General features: G+C 37.9%; 1 protein-coding gene across 26 annotated transcripts in view; it reads right to left on the bottom strand.

Annotated features, from left to right (window-relative positions):
• The window catches only part of ROBO2 (roundabout guidance receptor 2), a 1484585-nt gene that overhangs the window by 1437524 nt on the left and 27742 nt on the right, over nt 1–19319 (bottom strand). For all 26 annotated transcript variants that reach the window (XM_065575614.1, XM_065575735.1, XM_065575671.1 and 23 more), the window contains exon 2: nt 16757–16873. In XM_065575614.1, the coding sequence (XP_065431686.1) occupies nt 16757–16859 (103 nt within the window). In that variant the 5' untranslated portion in view covers nt 16860–16873. The remainder of the gene's footprint in view (nt 1–16756; nt 16874–19319) is intronic.

Raw genomic sequence — 19319 nt, forward strand, 5'->3', positions numbered from 1 at the left:
ATTAGATGAGAGGAGAATGCAAGTCTTCAAATACTGAAAAAAGATACAGAAGTAAGTTTAGGTGCTTTAGATAAGCAGGAATGTATGTAAAATTTCATATATCTCGAGTTAATTGCTTCTCAAGTTAAAACAATTTTGCAAGAGTATAAAGATAGCAGGGATTTTTTCTGAAGGCTTTTCCAGCTCATTCTCATTCTCCCTATAAGAGAAATATTTCCTATAGCTTTTTTATTTATTTTCACATTGTTACAGATTGAAGAGAGATTGAGTATTTTTGCTAATACACTAATCACTTTATATGTTCTTACTCAAACATCCTTACAATACTTAGTATTAAATTATTCAACTTTTAATAGACAACATGTTAAATTAATAAGCTTCAGAGTTATTATTTTTATTGTTTTTGAGTTTGACCTCACAATGAGAAAATTTATTTGCATAATTGCATTAGGGTAGGCTTTCCCTGGTTATATCACTGGATAAATTTTCCGTAATATCTAATCCAGGGGTCGGCAACATTTGGCACGTGGCTCGCCAGGGATGTGCTGGCCGCGGCTTCTCACCGCCCCCATTGGCCCGGGACGGCGAACCGCGGCCAGTGGGGGCCGCGATCGGCTGAACCTGCCGCGTCAGCAGGTAAATAAACTGGCCCGGCCCGCCAGGGTGCTTACCCTGGCTAGCCGCGTGCAGAACGTTGACGACCCCTGAGCTAATCCTTTGTTTAACAAAATATCCAATAACTTCATGTCATTTGAAAGTACCATTTAGATACCAGGATATTAGGGAAGTGTTAGGACAAAGATTACTTTTTGCCATTTTACTTTCAAAATATAAAAGGGTATAAAAGTATTTGGTCTGAGTTGCAGATTTATCTGTACTAGTTAACAGGAGAAGGGTGCAATTTCCATAGCAAACGTCTTTTGCTTCACTCCTCTGTCCCTACTCCAGAAATTTACAATTTTTTTCCAATTGATTCTGCAAGAGCTCCAACAACACTACAAAAAAATCATAGTGACAATGGTCAAACTGTTTGGTAACCTTCGACATTCTAAGGATTGGGATTTTATTCCAACAAGGAAGATTGACGCTTTATTCAGGACCAACTGCAGTCTTATCCATTTAATTGCTAGTGGGCCAGCATTTCACAGTTTTCATATATAAAACTAATATTCCAATTCCACCTGATCAAATGCCTTCCCTCCACCCAGGAACAGAGGGAGTACAAGATGAGATGAATGACTTATACTAAATGTTTAAAAATACTCAAATACAAAAATACTCTCTCAGAAGACCAACCTGTGAGGGAGTATAATGTGTAACTGTGGTTGTTTGGGTTTCCACAGACCTTGACATATAGATCTTTATATTTAGCAGCCATGTAGGCTGAAAGTTCATACACCCTGGTGAATTCCCGTCCTCCTAAAGTTTTAAAGAAATCATAGCTCTGTTAGGATAAGGCAAAATATGTCTCTTCTCTCCCTTTCTAAGATGACCAACTTCATTAAAAACCTATTAACCACTATACATTAATTTGCACATCTAGTTGAAGGTGACTATAAACAAAGTGAATCTGACTATTGGTTTTCATAATTTACCAAGATGAAGAAGATACAAAAAGGCATATATAAGACAGAGAGAGAAGGGAAATAAAATTCAAAGAATTTAAAAAATACTAATTAATGCATAAAGCAAATTTGTTTAAACTATACTATATGCACTTGATGCAAGAGTATCCTTTTAAATAGTCCATTCAACTTGCCAAGATCAGTATGGTATGGTACGTTTTTTTAAATTTATAAATGCCAACTCCTGATCTGCATTCATTTAAAATGGAATATAAATAAAATGCCAAGCTGTATTTCAATAAATTTACATTAGTACATTTAGAACTTGTACAGACTCCAGGATTAAAATGTTTTATACTGCATACATTGTATCATTTTCTTTAGTGCCAATTTTTCTTATTTCTATGAAACTTTCCTGAGTAATACCACAGTGACTGCCAAGAACACATCTGAGGCTCATACATTTTGTTGGAACCAGAGAAAGCCATAATGTTTTTTAAAGTGGAAAAAAAAAAGAGGTTTACTTTGAATGATGTCTAATAACACTGTAGTTTTCAAAAAAAATCATATTGGGTAAAGGCTCTTTTCCTCTCTCTTTTATGTGTAATTTACTTTTTATGAACGCACTAAATTTACAGGCCTAAACACCAAAGACCTCTTTTTAGCCACAGACTAGATAACTACATCACAGGAAGAAATACTGCAACCTTCCCCACACTGTCCCAACATACCTCAACCCCTGTAGTGAATCCCTCTATCAACGAGAGAATAATGCCATTCTGTCATCATTTCAATCCTAACCCTACCTACTGAGGTGGACACCAAAGATTCCAATTAGTACGAAACATGGCAGTAGTTTTTGTGATGTGGACATGTGTCCATTGTGAACTAAATTTAAGCAAATTTTTCATGTAGACCAAAAAGGCAATGAGTATGGGATAATTTTATTTACTGCCTTTGTCTACTATGTAGTGATTATTCTTATGTCATGCCCACTAAACAAGATAAAGTTTTCAAAACTCACATGCTAAATATCTGTGCAAAATCTGAAAAAGTTAGCCCCTACCAGATGCCTACATATAGTCATGCACAAGGATAAACACACAACACTTTAAATAGGTACAAATATTCACACACAGAGATGACCTCATAATCTTCTCTTTGTTAAACTAAATAGATTGAGCTTTAGTCTCCCCTCACAAGGCATTTCCCAGACCTTGAAACATACTTAGTGTTTTTCAGTTGGTCATTTTTTTTATGTGTGGACATTAAAATGTAACACAGTATTCCATATTCCATCATATATTTTTCTAAAATTTTTAATCAAAACAAAACTATTACTGAATTTTTGCATTTATCAAAATGTTAGGTTTAGGTCATTACTTCAACAGCTTTCCTGACAGGTTCAATAAAAATATTGATAAAATAGTTTAACGAAAAACAAAACAAAGCAAAAATGGTCTGTTTTGAACCCTGCAAAAGGGAACCAACTTTGAAAGTCTGGAATTTGACAATTTTTCCTAACACTTGTGGTAATCATCTCCCTGAAGGTCTCTATCCAACCGAACCTCATTCTTACAATCATCCCTTTTATTAGGGGAATACAATGAACCGTTGCCTTCCCTGCCTGGTTTTTGGGCGAACTTAACTGCCTTCCCCTCGCTGATAATCAGACCACACAGAAGGATTCAGTTATATTCAGTAAACTCTCTTGGTTGCCTTCCTGCCTTTGGAAGGGTGGCAATTAGAGGAGATTGGAATGATTTTGTCCCTAGAGGGCCTATATCTGCCATTATAGAAGATGCACATGTCTTATTCAGTTATGGAACTGGAAGCAAAAGTTCTTTACTAAACAGAATTGTGAATCTGCCCCCAGAGTGGTAGGAGCCTGAAGCCACTAAAAGGTTTGATCCACTAACAATACAAGTTAGTGTCATGAGTAGCATGAATCCCACATGCACACAGCTGGATGCTTCACAACTGATTCTAGGTGGTTCTCAGGTGATATATTTAGCTATGTAACTGGCATACAGGAGCAGCACACAGCAAATAAAGGCATATTTGTAAAAGCCATTTGTCTTCAGGACTAGCCATTGTTTTGTGACATACAGTTGCTTCAACCTGTTGAAGGGATACATGGTGTGCAGTGTCCCATGGAGACCTTACTTTTGTTATCTCTTGTTTTGTTGGTTCCCCTTCACCTAAAATCAACTATTCACATCGAGAAGATGTGGTTGTTCTTTGTGTATAGAGCTGTAACATGGTGATCTTTTAAATCCCAGTTTTAGTCAACTGGTACTGTTTCCTACATCTTTGTTGCCCACTGTGCAAGCAAATGGCTTTCTGCTCTCCACAAGACCTTTGGCAAGATAATGGGAGCAGAAGGCCTTCCCCACACCTCAAGGATGCAGAGTAGCCACTCAGCAACCCCTAAGGAAAGTGGTAAAGGAGGAGCAAGTTACTGAGATATATTGCTGAATGTGAGATAGGGACATGTTTTGCAAGTTGCTGAGCATTTAAAATAGTAAGTGAGGTCTATCTGGTGGAGAGAACAGTAATTAGGACAGAGCAGGGGAGGTTGCTTTGGAACTCTGTGTTCTTGCCAGTCCAAAACTCAAAATGAAAAGCAGCCCCTCACAGTTGCAGCATTCTCCTTACTCCACGCAATATGAAATACAAATCCCCATATGTTGAAAAAATGAGAGTAACTTTTGGTTTAGTTCTGTTACATACACTAAAAAACCCTCAATGAAATTAATTTTATTGAAAATAAACAGAGGTACTTCTAATGCAATTAAAATGTGGATGTCCCATATTACCCTCTCCTGAGATAGAAGAGTCTCTCACTGTATCTCACAGGTAAAATGATGTTACGGATAAAACAAGTTTCCTCTGTATCCTTTCATATAAAAGTTTAATCAAACAACCTCAGATAATTTCTATTCAAAAATCCTGCCTACAATGGAAAATGGCAGCTTCCCTCTGCCATTTGGGTGAAAAAATTACTTTACAAAGAAATAAAAATAAAATACAATAAAATATAGCCCCTACCTAGAAAGTGTTGGTTTTCAGGAAGTAAAGAATTGTTTTATTTGCTGCCTTCACAAATGGGACCCATCTCTCTTCCCCCCTAAACCAAACTATTCATCATCATAATTTTCTGTTATTTTTCAATTTCAGCAGCCATGTCACCCAGGGCTACTGATTCACAGTAAGCCATGAGGGCATAGACTACTCTCCCAAAGGTGGAGTCTCAGGCCAAAAGCCTGGGTTTAGGCAGTGTATGCTTGTGTAAGCTGCATGTGAGATAGGGACACACTTGCTGGTGAGGTTTACACAGAATCCTGAACCTCACACAAAAATCAGGGTTGAAAGTCTGAGTAATTCTACTAGGGGAAAAAAATACATTTTCCTGGATGTAAATCATTAGAATATAAAAAGGCATATAAAGGAAATATTAAGACTCTAAACAGGAAAAATATAATATGTACAAGATAAGCAAACAACTACTTTACCAAAGGAGTGGAAACCATCTCAGAATTATATACAGAATGTTCATAGGAAAACCCTAAATTATCTGTTTAGCACACTCGGGATTTAATGAAGCCACACTCAGTTTTAACTGGAATTTTCAATCTATCACAATGCTTCTTACATCAAATGCGTTATCTATTTTGGTCCTTATCTGTCACTATAACATCTGCACACCTGTGTACAGTATATATTAGTCTCATGCTATTTATAATTAGATATTTCTACTTAATATCCATATTTTTATATGAACTGTGTTAGGAAGGATGTTTGTTTTGTGCTAATTGTTTGAAATTACATTATAATATGCTCAGTAAAAATGATATTTAAATACACTATTTGTTGAGATGTTGGCTTAATTTACTAACATTGAAAACATCTGTAACACTTTATGATTGTTTTCTAATTGTTGGCAATACAATGTAAAAAATGTCTGAATGCTTAAGTTACTTTTTTCCTTATGAAAGTCAATGAAGATGATTTTTTAAGAAATATTATATGTGTATGTGGTATTAACTTGCACGGTGCCCATGCTTGCATGAAGGATATATGAAAAATAGAAATCTGATTGATTGAAAACAAGAAATTCTTGTGCCTATAATTCCATATTCATGTAGGAGTTCAACAAAATTCCAACAAAATACATGCAGTTGCATAGCATAGGTGTCATTTTGCCAAATGCAACACAGCTTGTGTACTTATCTTTTCCATATACAATCCTCCTGACATAGGAGGGGCAGAGATGGAAGGAAATGAGGGCTTACTTAAGGACAAAACATCCTGACAAGAAACTCAATAGTTTACTTAGCTTTTTTTGTCTAATATTACTGGAAATGGGGTAGATCTGTTGGTGACAAATGTCTCTCAAAAAGGCAGTATTTGTTATTAATCTTTAGCAAATACACTGAAGTGCTTGCTAACTTTAAGTGCTTATGGTCAAACACTTGAAAAATTCTATTCTTTGCAAAATACCATTGTCATTCATTAATAAGACTGCATAATGTAAAAGAGGCAAAGTTTAAGTAAAAAAGGCAAAGGTTAAGTACAAGATTATGTTCTATTGCTTCAGAAAACAAGCCACAGATTTATATGCTGATACTGTATCACTAAGGCCTTTTATAGGAATGGTCAGCAATGACACCATATTATTGATGAAGCCCAGTTCCCCTTTTGAGCAGCAGAATGGTCTACAAGATGTGGTGCTGGACTGGGAGTCAAGGAACCTGGCTTTTCTTCCCAGCTCAGTCATTTACCCGTTGCATGACCTTCATCAAGCCATGTTTACTCTCTATGCCACACTTTCTCCTCCCATCCTTTATAATGGAAATATGATACTGAAAATCACTTTGACACAGGAAGTATGTGTTCATACACTGTGGAAGTGCACAAAAGACAACGTTTATTGCCGGGGGGCTGTAACATTAATTCTGTGTTGTTAGTTACGTTTTTGGCATCTATAGCTAGTATTATACCTGAATGCTGAGATGTGCTTTACACCAAGTAGTAACTGTTATGAATCATTTCATATAGAAAGCTTAGTTGTAGAACACTCACCATTCTATGTATCACAAGTGAAAGAACTGGCAAAACTAAATAAGAGAGTTGGTTTAAAACCAGGGGAGAAATTGTGAACATTTAATGAATTATTTTCCATTTTTTGTAAAGATTAGCTCAGGGGTCAGCAACGTTGGGCACGCAGCTCGCCAGGGTAAGCACCCTGGCAGGCCGGGCCAGTTTATTTACCTGCTGATGCGTCAGGTTCAGCCGATCGCGGCCCCGACTGGCCGCGGTTCGCCGTCCCGGGCCAATGGGGGCGGCGAGAAGCGGTGCGGGTGAGCGATGTGCTGGCTGCGGCTTCTCGCCGCCCCCATTGGCCCGGGACGGCGAACCGCGGCCAGTGGGGGCTGCGATCGGCCGAACCTGCTGCGTCAGCAGGTAAATAAAACTGGCCCGGCCCGCCAGGGTGTTTACCCTGGCGAGCCATGTGCCGAACATTGCCGACCCCTGGATTAGCTGTTTCAGTGAAAAGTGTCCAAATTTCAAATGAACTCTACTAAATAATACATCTTAATTAACCAAAGGTGTCTTTTTCAAAGTGAAATGAGCTGGTAGCAAACAAGCCTTCATGGGACTTCTAGCATGGTTACCAGATTTAAGTCTGGCTTCTTGAAACCTAGAATTAACAATCTCTTCTAGATTTTAATCTTCTGTGATGGGTTCACTCTGCTCACAAATGAGTTCTCTGCATATTCCAAATCAAAAACAAAAGCAGCTGTGGGAAAGCCCGGCACACAGTATAAGATACCCCCAAAATATAGCATGTCAGGCATTGGAAAGAGCCATACTGCAATTGACATTAATTTTATGAATTGTATTTTTATTATATTTCTCAAAACAAAGAATATGTGCCTGTTATAATTAACAAATATGACAAATACTGGGGGTAGGGGGGTAACCTAATAGTTCTGATTCCTGCTCTTTAGCTTGCCTTATTGAAAGTTCTCCATTAAGTTTTTTATTTCTTTACAGATGAAAGCTTTAATAATGAAATCTCTATTACATTCTGATAGTTATATAATATAGTCTTGTACCTGGGCCAATCTTTCACTGGACAAGATCCCAATAAAACTGCATTACTCATTCATTTAGATTGCATTCAGGACCACAACATTAAAATTTATTGACATTCACATATGTTAGTCTTTTCTAACTATTCCCACCATTTGGGTATATTTAATTTTTCTTCCTCAATTTGTATTTCCTCCAAGGCTACACATTTGGTATTTCTGATACCCTTTTACTAATTATTAGATTTTATCAAAGTTTTATAGTTGCAGTTACATGAACTGTGTAAGGAGTGTTCCTTAAGTAATTTTATGTATACTAACATAGTCTTTGCTTGTTCACAAAAGCAACTAGTAGTGTTTAACAAAAAATGATAAACACTTTCTGATTTAGGTTCAGTTCACTGAACGTTCCTCGTATTTTAAAAGATCCTTGGGCACTAAGTCACTAGATTGACCAGTTATAAACTTAATTTCTTGCTACTAGGTGGTCATCAGAAACTGTTTCTATAGCAACAGAAGCTGGCACACAAATGCTGAGAAACTAATAACTGCTCCCAACATCCTACTGTCCTCGTACATAGAGACTTATGCTTCTTTCCTAAAACTTTTGTTAAAAATATCTGAAATGCACATCAATTTCAGAACACTTTCTTCAGATTAGTATGTGTAGTAATTATTGGATTACATTAAAATACTTGAATGTATATATATTCATCAGCTGCGGTAACATTTTTGAGAACTCTTGTATTTAATTAAGGCAAAGACTGAGATTTTCAAAACTAGGGGATTTGGCTCCTCAGTTCCCTTAAGCAGCCTTTGTGATCTCAGAAGGTTTCCGGAAGCTCCTAACGTGGAGAGGAATGCACAGACTGCTTTACCCCATTAAAAGGGACACAGCACACTCTTCTCCTCCACATGGTCAATCATTACCACTGGTCAGTGCATGGAAGGTGTGGAGCCATAGCTCTGCCTAGCCTACAACAATTTGAGGAGACATGCACCACTGTGGGAGAAATTTGGGAGCCTAGTGACTCCAATTCTGTCTGGTTGTTGAATGGTCCATGCAAAAGGGACAGGCTCTTTACTACTCTCCTCACATTGCAGACTGCATAAGGGATAAGTAGAATCTGGCTCCTGAAGTGAAAAAAATAAACTTTATTGCCCTCAAAAGTCTAAACACTTACAAACAAATCAATGTGGCTTTGACTTTCAAGGTCACTGAATAAGTCCCTCACTGCTCTGTTGAGTCCCATTCATATCTGGTTAATTGTACTAAGCCTGCACTAAAATTTATATTATCTAGCATACCTCTCATCAGTTTACCATCTTTGCAGCTATGTAAATCATTTTGCTTTTTCTATATTGCAGCTTTAATTTTCTAGGAGTCTGCTGTTTGCAGGCGCAGTTGCCATTTTGTAAGGTACAGTTGATGCAGCATGTTAGAGCAAAAACTCACACAAACTGACTTCTGTTTATTCATATCTTACCATTTCCCTTCATCTAAATTTAAGACATTACATTCAGACTGAAAGTGTATGGTTGCTGTATGTATTTTTAAATAAAAAAATATATATATGGACAGTGTATCTATATTGTATACAAAAATTATGTTGAAAGAACATTATTTAATTTGCAAAGTTAAGCACTCAAAAACTAGGAAATGCCAGATCGACAGTTGCTGATGCAACCTTAATTTGGCCTCCTTGTGAGGCCAGTCTGTGCACTGAATGATGCAGGGGTCCTGTGGAAAAATAACAGTAAGTGATCATGTAATTAAAGACCGTATCATAAAGCATAGGCAGAAAGGTGCTGAATTTGGGTTTCACAGGCTGATGTCCAAACAGTATGTATTTGGGGAACTAGAGATTTAAAAAGGCATCCTGGTCCATGGAGTCTGCCATATTCACTTCTGGAGAAGTGGTGAAAAGACTGTGTTGGGCTGAGGAATCAGTAACTATTTTCAAGTTTAATATCTTAAAATCCACAGGGGCTAGTACTGAGATTACATCATTCTAATAAACATATAGCATTTGTTACCATTTCAATTCCAATAGGATTTTACCAGCCACTATCTTGAGAACCACTAGACCTAGAAAACTGTGCCTTATGACATCTAGAAGAACTTAGTGTGCCATCTTTCAAGTACTATAAAGCACTAATTTGTAACTCCCGTGTTTCAAAAGATTAATTATGCCTTAGTTTTAACTGTTTAAATAGGAGTTTTGGGAATAGAGGAGCAAGATGCTAGTTAGAATAACATGACTTCGTGGTTCCATGCCTTTTAGCTGCCAAAATTAGAAACTCTTTGCTGAACTAGTAGACATGTTTTATAATGTTTATACAACAGAGCAATTAAAATAAATAAAAACTAGGGCAAGTTATGTACCAGTGTCACTTTAGATGCCTTAATTTTGGGGTGCCCAACTTGAGTCACTTTAAGGGGCCTGGTTTTCAGAGGAAAGATGCCCATCACTCTGAAAAAAAGATAAGCTCCCTTTAAGACATCTCAAGATAGGGACCCAAAAATTGAGACACCCAGAGTCACTAATCACTTTTTAAAATCTTAAACATATAAATTAGGTCCCTTCATTACATTACCAGACAAACTAATAGGCACTAGCAAGGCCAACAGCCAGACATCCTGTTCTCTCAAATTAAAGAAATAGTAATAGTTAATGTTCCAGACAGTAGCTGGAAAGAGGCTCATTTCTTTTGAAACAAGCCCTCTTTATATTGAACTGCACACTGCTATGGTCTAAAGTGTCAGTTCATCTTTTTTGTTGCCCATGGAAGCTTACATTCCCCACTTCACAAGATTAGTCCAAAGTTAATTACAAGGTTTACATTGCTTATACTCTTGATTTCTATGAATTAAGATAATACATGGAGCTTTCTTCCATATTTTTGTTATAGTTGGTGCACATATTGTGTTCATTAGCAAAATTCTAACAATTGATAGACAAGCTGCTGACAGCGCGGGTTAAATCTGTCTCTTGTATAATTCCATTGACTTCAATGGAGTTACTCCAGAGTCTAATTTGGGCCAGTATGTGGAAATGAGACTCAACAGGATAGCAGTTTAAAAATGAGAGGCTTTTGTTTGAGTTTGGTGTTAGTAATTTGAAAGAGCAAGTTGGATTTTTTCCGGTGTGAGTAGATTGTTCTGGGAGCAAGTGTTTTGTGATTCAGAAGCTGTTCCCTGTGTATATGCAGCCATATGTCCTAACTTCTCTCTGGTGATGTGCCTAAATCTGGAATAGTGAGAGAGTTGTATTTAATTGTGTTCTTCTCATTTTGTCCAGTTCTCTTTATGTCCATGTGTAGTGCATAGAGCTGAAATGACAAATGTTGAAGTTTTTACTCAAATTTATTAAATAGAAGCAGAGATTCTCCTTTATATTTCTAGGCTCCCTCAAGTCAGGAGTGCCCACAGACTTTGTAGGGCCCAAAATCTGGCTCTGTTGGTGCTTAAGAAAATACTGAACAACAGGGCTTTAGAGTAACAAATTAGTTAGGTAAGAGTTTTGTATTTATCTGGTTTGGTGGGTTTTCTGTGGGGGCAGGAGGGAGGTTGTGTTTTGTTTGTGCCTGCCGAACTTTTTTTTTTAAAAACGGTGATGAACCCAGCTTGACTGTCATAACTCAGATTAAATATGAATGCTGGCAGTTAAAAATAGTTTCCATATAAAAGGACATTGAGTAAATTTAATAGGGAAGTTAGTGTGACAGTGAATATGGAACCTTATAATGCCACTATTGGAAAAAAATGTTGATCCATAACTAAAGGCTTTTAGATATGCAACTAAAGGCTTTTAGATATGCAACTAAATGTCATCTGTAATATTGTGCTACTTTAATACCTACCACTGAACTTAGTGCAAGCCAGCAGAGTCTATATGGGCCAGTTAGTGTGTAACACATTGGTACACTTTACAATTTACAGATCTGTAGTGTGCATTGCTACATGGTGTAGACAAGCCCTTACTTTACTTTATTTGAACATAAAGCAGGGGTCAGCAACGTTTGGCCCGCGGCTCGCCAGGGTAAGCACCCTGGCAGGCCGGGCCAGTTTTATTTACCTGCTGACGCAGCAGGTTCGGCCGATCGCGGCCCCCACTGGCCGCGGTTCACCGTCCCGGGCCAATGGGGGCGGCGAGAAGTGGCGTGGGCGAGCGATCTGCTGGCCGTGGCTTCTCACCACCCCCATTGGCCCGGGACGGCGAACTGCGGCCAGTGAGGGCCGCGATCGGCCGAACCTGCTGCGTCAGCAGGTAAATAAAACTGGCCCGGCCCGCCAGGGTGCTTACCCTAGCGAGCCACGTACCGAACGTTGCCAACCCCTGACATAAAGGGCGTTTTTTTTAAAATGTACTCAGTTTATTGTCTCAAAATATTTTCAAGAGTTATATTCCTATACTTTATACACTATGTTCATATGATCCAATTAGATAAAAAGTTTAGTGGAAATTATTATATTGAGCTTCAAGCTATAAAAGTTTTCTAGAAGTCTGTTTGAAGGGGCAATTGCCATTTTGAGAGGCAGAGCTGATGCAATATTCCACAGAGGTGAGACACTGTGCTCTCCTATGGAGACTTGGCTTTTATGACAGGTTTCAGAGTAACAGCCGTGTTAGTCTGTATCCGCAAAAAGAAGAACAGGAGTACTTGTGCCACAAGTACTCCTGTTCTTCTTTTTGGCTTTTATGCTTTCTTATACTGTTGCTTCATTTACTCTAAATCAGTTAATCTGGACTAAAGGCATATGGTTTGCTCTTTGCCACATTTTTCTAGTCACAAATATTTTGCTCTTGAAAATATACTAAAATCATGTCAGTAAGTAGGATGAATAGCAGTCTTCAAAGTGAAACTCAAATCCTCCCAATAAATGTTTGTTCACATCTTTCACCTAATAAGACTTTGCTTTACTGGGGAGGTGGGAGTTTTACACACACACACACACACACACACACACACAGACACCACCCCTACCTCATTATGGAAGGGCAGAGGGATAAATGTATCTTTCTAGCACCTGCACGCTACCACCCGAAGTCAATGAAAATTAGGTCCATATATCTGCAGGCTGAATTAGCATCTCTATTCAGTACTAGTATTAAAGAGGTATGTTTCTCAAAAGAATTCGGAGCACATATAGACTACTATAAGAAAAAGGTGACTAAATAGTTACTGCTAGAGTTTATTTCAATGGCTTGGTCTACACTACCCCCCTAATTCGAACTAAGGTACTCAACTTCAGCTACGTGAATAACGTAGCTGAAGTTCGAAGTACCTTAGTTCGAATTAGTTCGAACTTACCTTGGTCCACACTCGGCAGGCAGGCTCCCCCGTCGACTCCGCGGTACTCCTCTCGCCGAGCTGGAGTACCGCAGTCGACGGCAAGCACTTCCGGGTTCGACTTATCGCGTCCAGACTAGACGCGATAAGTCGAACCCAGAAGTTCGATTTCCAGCCGTCGAACTAGCGGGTAAGTGTAGCCAAGGCCTAAATTACTACTTGGTGTACCTGATGAAATTACTTTTTGGCCATGATTAATGGGGATAAACAAAGTATGATGAGTCCTGTCAATAATACACATCTATAATTAGACTCCATAAAAACTTCATTCTTTATTCCAAGCATATTAATTTCTTCAAATTATTTTTAAGTAAAAGCATTAGGGGATTAAAAGGTATAGTTACTGTAACTCAATCAGTTAAAAAAATTCCATTCAGACACAGTATTTGAATCATCCATAAAAGTCTGTTGGATTATTTCCCCTAGGTTTTAATGTATCTCTACATTAACAGTGAATTAAAAACAAACTTCTTAGTCACTTTAAATTTCATGTAGCCATTGGTAGCAGTGGCAAGTGTTAACACATACTAGAAAGTATCTAAACTAAAGGCATATGATAAACCTCAGTCATCACAGAGCTCATCAATTCTGCCAAAACTGAAATACATTTAACTTGATTACATTATGCATATTTGACCCTACTTCTAGTTATTCATGAACCATGTAACAACCTTGCAAATCTAAATAAGATTTGGAACAGAATTTGTGAAAATAACGGATTAAGGTATTCGACTACATTGTTTTATGTCATTTACAAAACATATGGCCTTTTTCTGTCAAGGAAGACAGAAGAGTTATAGGAGAGTAAGTAATGTTTTATACATTGTCAAACAAATAGTCCTGGTATTAAAAATACATGTTTAGATATTAATTTTTTGTACTTTTCCTTCATAAATAGAATCAAAATGTTCATCACACAGGTATTAAGTCATTGCATAGGATAAAAATATTTTACCATACTTGTTGCAGGTCATTATTGCTTACAATACATAATCAGCATAATTTTCAAAATAGATGTATTTTCCAAGCCACATGCTGCAACCAAAGTGAAAGTAACAGTGCATTCATTAAAACTTTGTTTTCACAAGTTTACTTCAAACATCTAAAAAATAAAATTACCTCTGTATAGAAACAGTTTGCATCCATCAAAAAACTTCAGTACATGAAATCACATCTAGAGATCTGCTGTAGCTGTTTATATTGGACCTGATCCAAGGCCTATTAAAATAAGTGGCAGATTTCCACTTACTTCTATGGATTTTGGATTAGGCCCTTGGGCCCCAATCTTTCAAACAGTTCCACAGGTGCTAAACTTCTTTGCACAATTATGTAAGTATCTGCAGGATCAGGGCACTACTTGGGAAAATGCAACACAAATTGATGATGAGCTGGAGAGGCATTTGCTCCAATCTCTCGGACAGAGACAAACACCTACAAGATCTTTATCAAGGGTTCCCAGAAGAGAATCCAGAAGTCACCTACTACAGGACAGGCCCAACAAAGAAAGTAACAGAACGCCACTAGCCGTCACCTTCAGCCCCCAACTAAAACCTCTCCAGTGCACCATCAAGGATCTACAACCTATCCTGAAGGATGATCCCTCACTCTCACAGATCTTGGGAGACAGGCCAGTCTTCGCTTACAGACAGCCCCCCAACCTGAAGCAAATACTCACCAGCAACTACACACCACACAACAAAAACACTAACCCAGGAACCTATCCTTGCAACAAAGCCCGTTGCCAACTCTATCCACATATTCTATTCAAGGGACACCGTCATAGGACCGAATCACATCAGCCACACCATCAGGGGCTCGTGCACCTGCACATCTACCAATGTGACATATGCCAGCAGTGACCCTCTGCCATGTTCATTGGCCAAACCGGACAGTCTCTATGCAAAAGGATAAATGGACACAAATCAGATATCAAGAATTATAACATTCAAAAACCAGTCGGAGATCACTTCAACCTCCTTGGACACTCAATTACAGACCTAAAAGTCACAATTCTTCAACAACAAAAAACCTCAAAAACAGACTCCAACAAGAAATTAATTTGCAGACTGGACACCGTTAAATTAGGCTTGAATAAAGACTGGGAGTGGATGGGTCATTACACAAACTAAAAACTATTTCCCCATACTAATTTTCCCCTACTGTTATTCACATCTTCTTGTCAACTGTTTGAAATGGGCGATCCTGATTATCACTACAAAAGGTTTTTTTTCTCCTGCTGATAATAGCCCACCTTAACTGATTAGTCTCATTAGACTTGGTATGGCAACCCCCATTTTTTCATGTTCTCTGTATGTGTATTTTATATATATATCTTCCTACTGTATTTTCCATTGCATGCATCTGATAAAGTGGGTTTTAGCCCATGAAAGCTTTTGCCCAAATAAATTTGTTAGTCAGCATTCTTTACTGTTATTAATCACAATAGTACACAGAAAATCTTAGTTGAAAAACTACACCTTTTTTTCCTTTTAGCTGAGTAAATTGAGGACATGATAACCTTGCAGCTCCTCTGTAATACCCAAAGTAAGCTTAGCATAGCTCAGAAAGGAATTTCTATTCACTTTTCCCCTTCACTTCAATGCCTCATAAATTATCACTTACTCCCAGGGTGTGAAAATATTCACTGTTTCACACACACAAAATACAAGCTTTTCTCTCCCTTCCTTTTTTCAGTAATCTGTTATTCTTTCCTATCTCAAAATTATCAACAAAGGTTATCCTTCAAGGCAGAAATGGAGACACTTTCAAGAAAATAAACAAACCAAACACAAATGCAAAATGGCAGAGTTATCTGAAAGTGAGGTTGGCGCTCTTTAAATACCTTGAATATTACATTTCATATTGCTTACAGTATCATTGTCAAAAACAATAAAGCTACAGTAAACTTAACATATTTGACTTCATATTCAGGTTTCACAGTGAAAATGCAACATGTGCTTTTTAATCTGTAAAGAACGTGAGTACAGTTTTCACCTTTCTTCAAACAACAGAGCTGAAACAATCTGAAGTGTTTCCCAGAATCATACATGACTAAAGACTTAAATGCAAGCAAAATGTTTGAAAAATTGTAAGCCAGCCACTTTCATAACAAAAGTTGAACAATTAGCAACTTGACTGATCAAAATTTTCTCATCAAACTTTTTTTCTTTTCTTTTTTTCCCCATTTTCCATGGAATATTTTATTTTTTTGTCAAAACAAAACAAAACAAAACAAAGAGCCAAAACACAAAATAACTTTCTTTGGATATGCTGCTCTGGTGCCTAGGAGAGGATTTGTAATTTAGTTGCCTCAGATCACCATTCTCCACTATGGGCCAAGCTCCCCAGCCATATTTTGTCTCCAATTATGCACCATGATCATGCAACTCCCATCATATACCACCTCCCCTCACCAAGAGGTGAGTCTGCAGTATACGATGGGATATTCAGCCAGGGACCCTGAGCTATAGAGGAAAACGGGAGCTTGAGGCACTGTGGACAGCTTTTCCAATTCAAAGTGTTTGCATTTTGATTTTTCACCAAAAAGTCAAAGTTTTCCATAGAAACTCCTCCTCCACCCCATCCTCCATTTTCCAATCAGCTCTAGTTAATAATAGTCAAAATACACACAGTACTAAACAATGACAAACATCTCAAGTAATCAGATGTCCTGCCCTCACCTCCACATTGTTTCAGTCATCAATAAACAGTTGATTATCAGAAAACATTAGAACTTACCTTGCCCTTGTCCACTGGTGTGGTGACTCCATACCATCAGAATTATCATTAATATCCAACATGTCCACCCAATTACTCTGATGCTCTTTTGTCCTCCAGCCATTGCATTATTGGCCTCTATGAAAAAAAGAGATTATTACATTTGTGTAATTACAGTTCTTTGGAAATACAGGGGGGAAATGGGGGAAGGGAGAACAATCAACCTTTTCAGGAATAAGTCTAGCTATGATTAATATATCAACCAGCTTTCATAAATATTCATCTGTAACAAAAAAGTCTCTCTTCAGGACTTTCATAAAACTATGCCTATGACCGGATTACCTTGTACAAAATGGAACCAAGTGGCCAGACAGATAAATAAATATTTTACTTTGGTTCCCACAGAGTTTAAGAGCCTGGAATGGCAACCCCTACCTCATTGAGCCTTTCTGCCCGCTCCCAAGATAGTGCTTGAGACAAGACAAGCACCTATCTTCCCCAGCCAGACTCCACTCTTCAGAGCACCTACACCTCACAAGCATAACATTCTTGTTACCATCATCATAAACAGACATTAGCTGGATTTTCACTTACAATTAATTTTTAGAATTGTTACAAAATAACTGAATATTATTACACAATAATTTCATGTTGTACAATACCCTTTTTGTCACATTACTGAGTGTAACACTGTCGCACAAAGTTTTGTGGTAAGACTTAGCTCTAACATGCTACAGAGTGCATAGGGCAGTCTGCCTAAATTTGGCAGCAATCTCCTCACATTTCCCCTCTCCCATGACTGTATCCTTGCGTTCCCCTCTAATTGCAATAAATAAATAAATACATAAAAATAAAAAAGGTTACATGTATCTTTCCAAATTGTGAATTTTAGCTCAAACTTAATCTCTGAACCTCATTTTCATTTTATACGTGTGCAAGAGCTGCTCAGGAAAACCAATCTGAGCCCAATTCGTTGATACATATATTAGAAATGAATTAATTGTCCCCACCACTACATCTCCAAACTAATTTCTGTATATAAAAACAAACAGAAATATTTTTGACAGTTTGTATGAAGTATGTTATTTTAAAAATGCAATGGTAATTCTGTTCTATAAAGACAGAGTAGTCATCAGTTCTGGAGACTATTAGAGCAGTATAAATATCTGAAAAACCAGTAGCCCTTCAATAAAGCTATTCTGAGGTGCGTGGATGTGGGTTGTTGGGTTTTTTTTTTCTTTCCAAAATAGATTTGACACAGTTCTACAAACTTAAAAAAACCGTTTACACATACAATGTGCATTAACTGTAGTGTCGGCAATACATAAAGGACTGCATGATAGCGGACTATATCGAAGATTCATAGTTTTAGATATTACTGTACAATGCATTCAGTATGATTATGATTTTTATTCTCAAAATAAATAAGATTTCTCTATATGGTTGTTACTGAACAATGATGTGAGACTGGGAGATGCCCACTACAGGATCTTCAGTGGCAACAAAGATGGTGACCCACACCCAGGCGGGTGTTAAATTATAATTGATCAGGAGGGGAATTATAAACAAAAGATTTACAATTCAAAAAGAGGTAATTGCACAAGCACTGCACAATGAGGACTGCTCAAATCTGTGACTCAGCAAGGCTAGTCAGGACATGCCTGGGCCAGTACCTTCTCAGTTCATGTCCAAGGGAATCTAAAATAAGGAACAGTGGCATCATGAGACCACCTCTCTTCTCCCCCACCTACTCTGAAGGCAACAAGCATGCTAGGAAGACAAAGACTTCGAACTGAGGAGATTGGTCCCAGGCTGAAAAGAAAAATTCAGCTTGTTTATTAAGAACTGTAACCTGCCTGCAATGTCAAATGGGGTTAGAAAAGCTGTTTGATTAAAGTCTTGCTTAGTCTGAAAGTTTAGGGTTTAGAATGCATTTACTTTTTATTTTCTTAGATAACTATCTCTGACCTTCATGCCTACCACTTTTAATCACCTAAAATCTATTTTTCTGTAGTTAATACACTTATTTTAATGTTTTATCCTTACCAGTGAATTGGGGAATCTGCTCAGATTACGAAGGCTGGTGCATGTTCACTATCTTTTGATGAAGTGGTAGACTAATTAATGAGCTAGCATTGCTCAAGAGAATGTCTTGAGCAGTGTAAGACGGTCCATTTCTGGGGTGCAAGAGTGGGGGTATTTGCTGGTATTTCCCTGTGTATGGCTCAAGAGCATTCACGCAATTTAGCTGGATCTGTCCCTGAATGTTGACTGAGTGATAACAGCACCTGGAGGGGTTTGCTGCTTGTCACTAGCAAAGTATTGTGAGAAACAGCCCAGGCTGGAGAGTTAAGGGGGCACAGCAGTCCCACAGTTCCCGGCTATACCCCCAGAACCCTGTTACAGATATGAACCAAGATTTCAGCTGACATCTACAGAGAGGATTGGGTAGCCAGTAAGCCCACAGTGCTACCAACCAATATAGACTATGATCTTCTGAAACATATACAGAGTTACCATTTAATCATATGTATCAGTGAGACAACCACTTGGCCCAGATTCAGATGTGCTTCTTCATGAAACA

This window comes from Chrysemys picta, chromosome 1 (genome assembly GCF_011386835.1).
Source record: "Chrysemys picta bellii isolate R12L10 chromosome 1, ASM1138683v2, whole genome shotgun sequence".
NCBI lineage: Eukaryota > Metazoa > Chordata > Testudines > Emydidae > Chrysemys > Chrysemys picta.